A 947-nucleotide genomic window follows, 5' to 3' on the forward strand; every position below is an offset into this window, starting at 1 on the left:
TCTCTCCTCTCTCCACAGGGAGACGTTACCTATAGTATAACACATTTGCTCTCTAATCTTTTCCAACTCTCGTTCTCCTCTCTCTCTTGCTGTCTCTCTTCTCTCTCTCTCTCTCCTTCCCTCAGAACAGGAGACGTTACCTATATATAACACATCTCTCTCTCCTCCCTCACAGGAGACGTTACCTATATATAACACATCTCTCTCTCTCTCCTCCCTCACAGGAGACGTTACCTATATATAACACATCTCTCTCTCTCTCTCCTCCCTCACAGGAGACGTTGTTCGGGGAGGGATTGCGCGTGGCACAGGAGCACCTGCGGCAGTCGAATCCCGCGGAGAACTCCCACATCAAACAGGAGCTGGACGACGAAAACGAGGAGCTTGAGGAGCTCAACGACAGCGAAGAGGAGGGGGAGGAGGCGACGGCGGGGGGAAGGTCTCGAGACGAGGTGGAAGCGGAGGCGGAGGAGGAGGAGGAGGAGGAGGAGGAGGTGAGGCGTTTGAGGGAGGGCACACGCTCGGCGGTGGAAGCGGATGCGGAACGGCGGCGGAGCGCGCGTTCGATGAGTCTCAAGGTGAAGCAAGAGGCGGAGACATTGCTGAGTAGTGAGGATAGCTGAGATTGGCTGTGCGTGTGCGTGCGTGCGCGTGTGCGCGTGAGTGATATAATTAATAGGTACTCGTTTGAGTGCGGGAGTCGTGGGCGGGAAAGGTGATCCCCGCTTCCTCGGTTTTCGTATGCGACTTGGACATCCCCCCTCCCCCCCCCCTCGAGAGTGTCAGAGCATTTCACGTCGCAGCTAGTTCTGTGTACCATTTGCGTCGTCGCTGTAAACTGAGAGGTTTTTTGTAGGGTTTTTGCAGCGTGAATAGTGTTACCAAAGTTTTTTCCATGTTTGGTGCGACATTTTGAAATGTTAGATTCTTTCGTGAGAGACCATCAT

At 53.7% G+C, this 947-nt stretch overlaps 1 protein-coding gene across 1 annotated transcript in view; it reads left to right on the forward strand.

The window, feature by feature from the left end:
* LOC106808059 overlaps window positions 1-623 on the forward strand; it is a 15,803-nt gene extending 15,180 nt beyond the window's left edge. Inside the window, exon 9 of the mRNA XM_014810617.1 lies at window positions 276-623. Coding sequence (XP_014666103.1) covers window positions 276-623 — 348 coding nt within the window. The remainder of the gene's footprint in view (window positions 1-275) is intronic.
* The last annotated feature ends 324 nt before the right edge of the window (window positions 624-947 follow it).

This window comes from Priapulus caudatus, unplaced genomic scaffold (assembly GCF_000485595.1).
Source record: "Priapulus caudatus unplaced genomic scaffold, Priapulus_caudatus-5.0.1 Scaffold251, whole genome shotgun sequence".
NCBI lineage: Eukaryota > Metazoa > Priapulida > Priapulimorpha > Priapulimorphida > Priapulidae > Priapulus > Priapulus caudatus.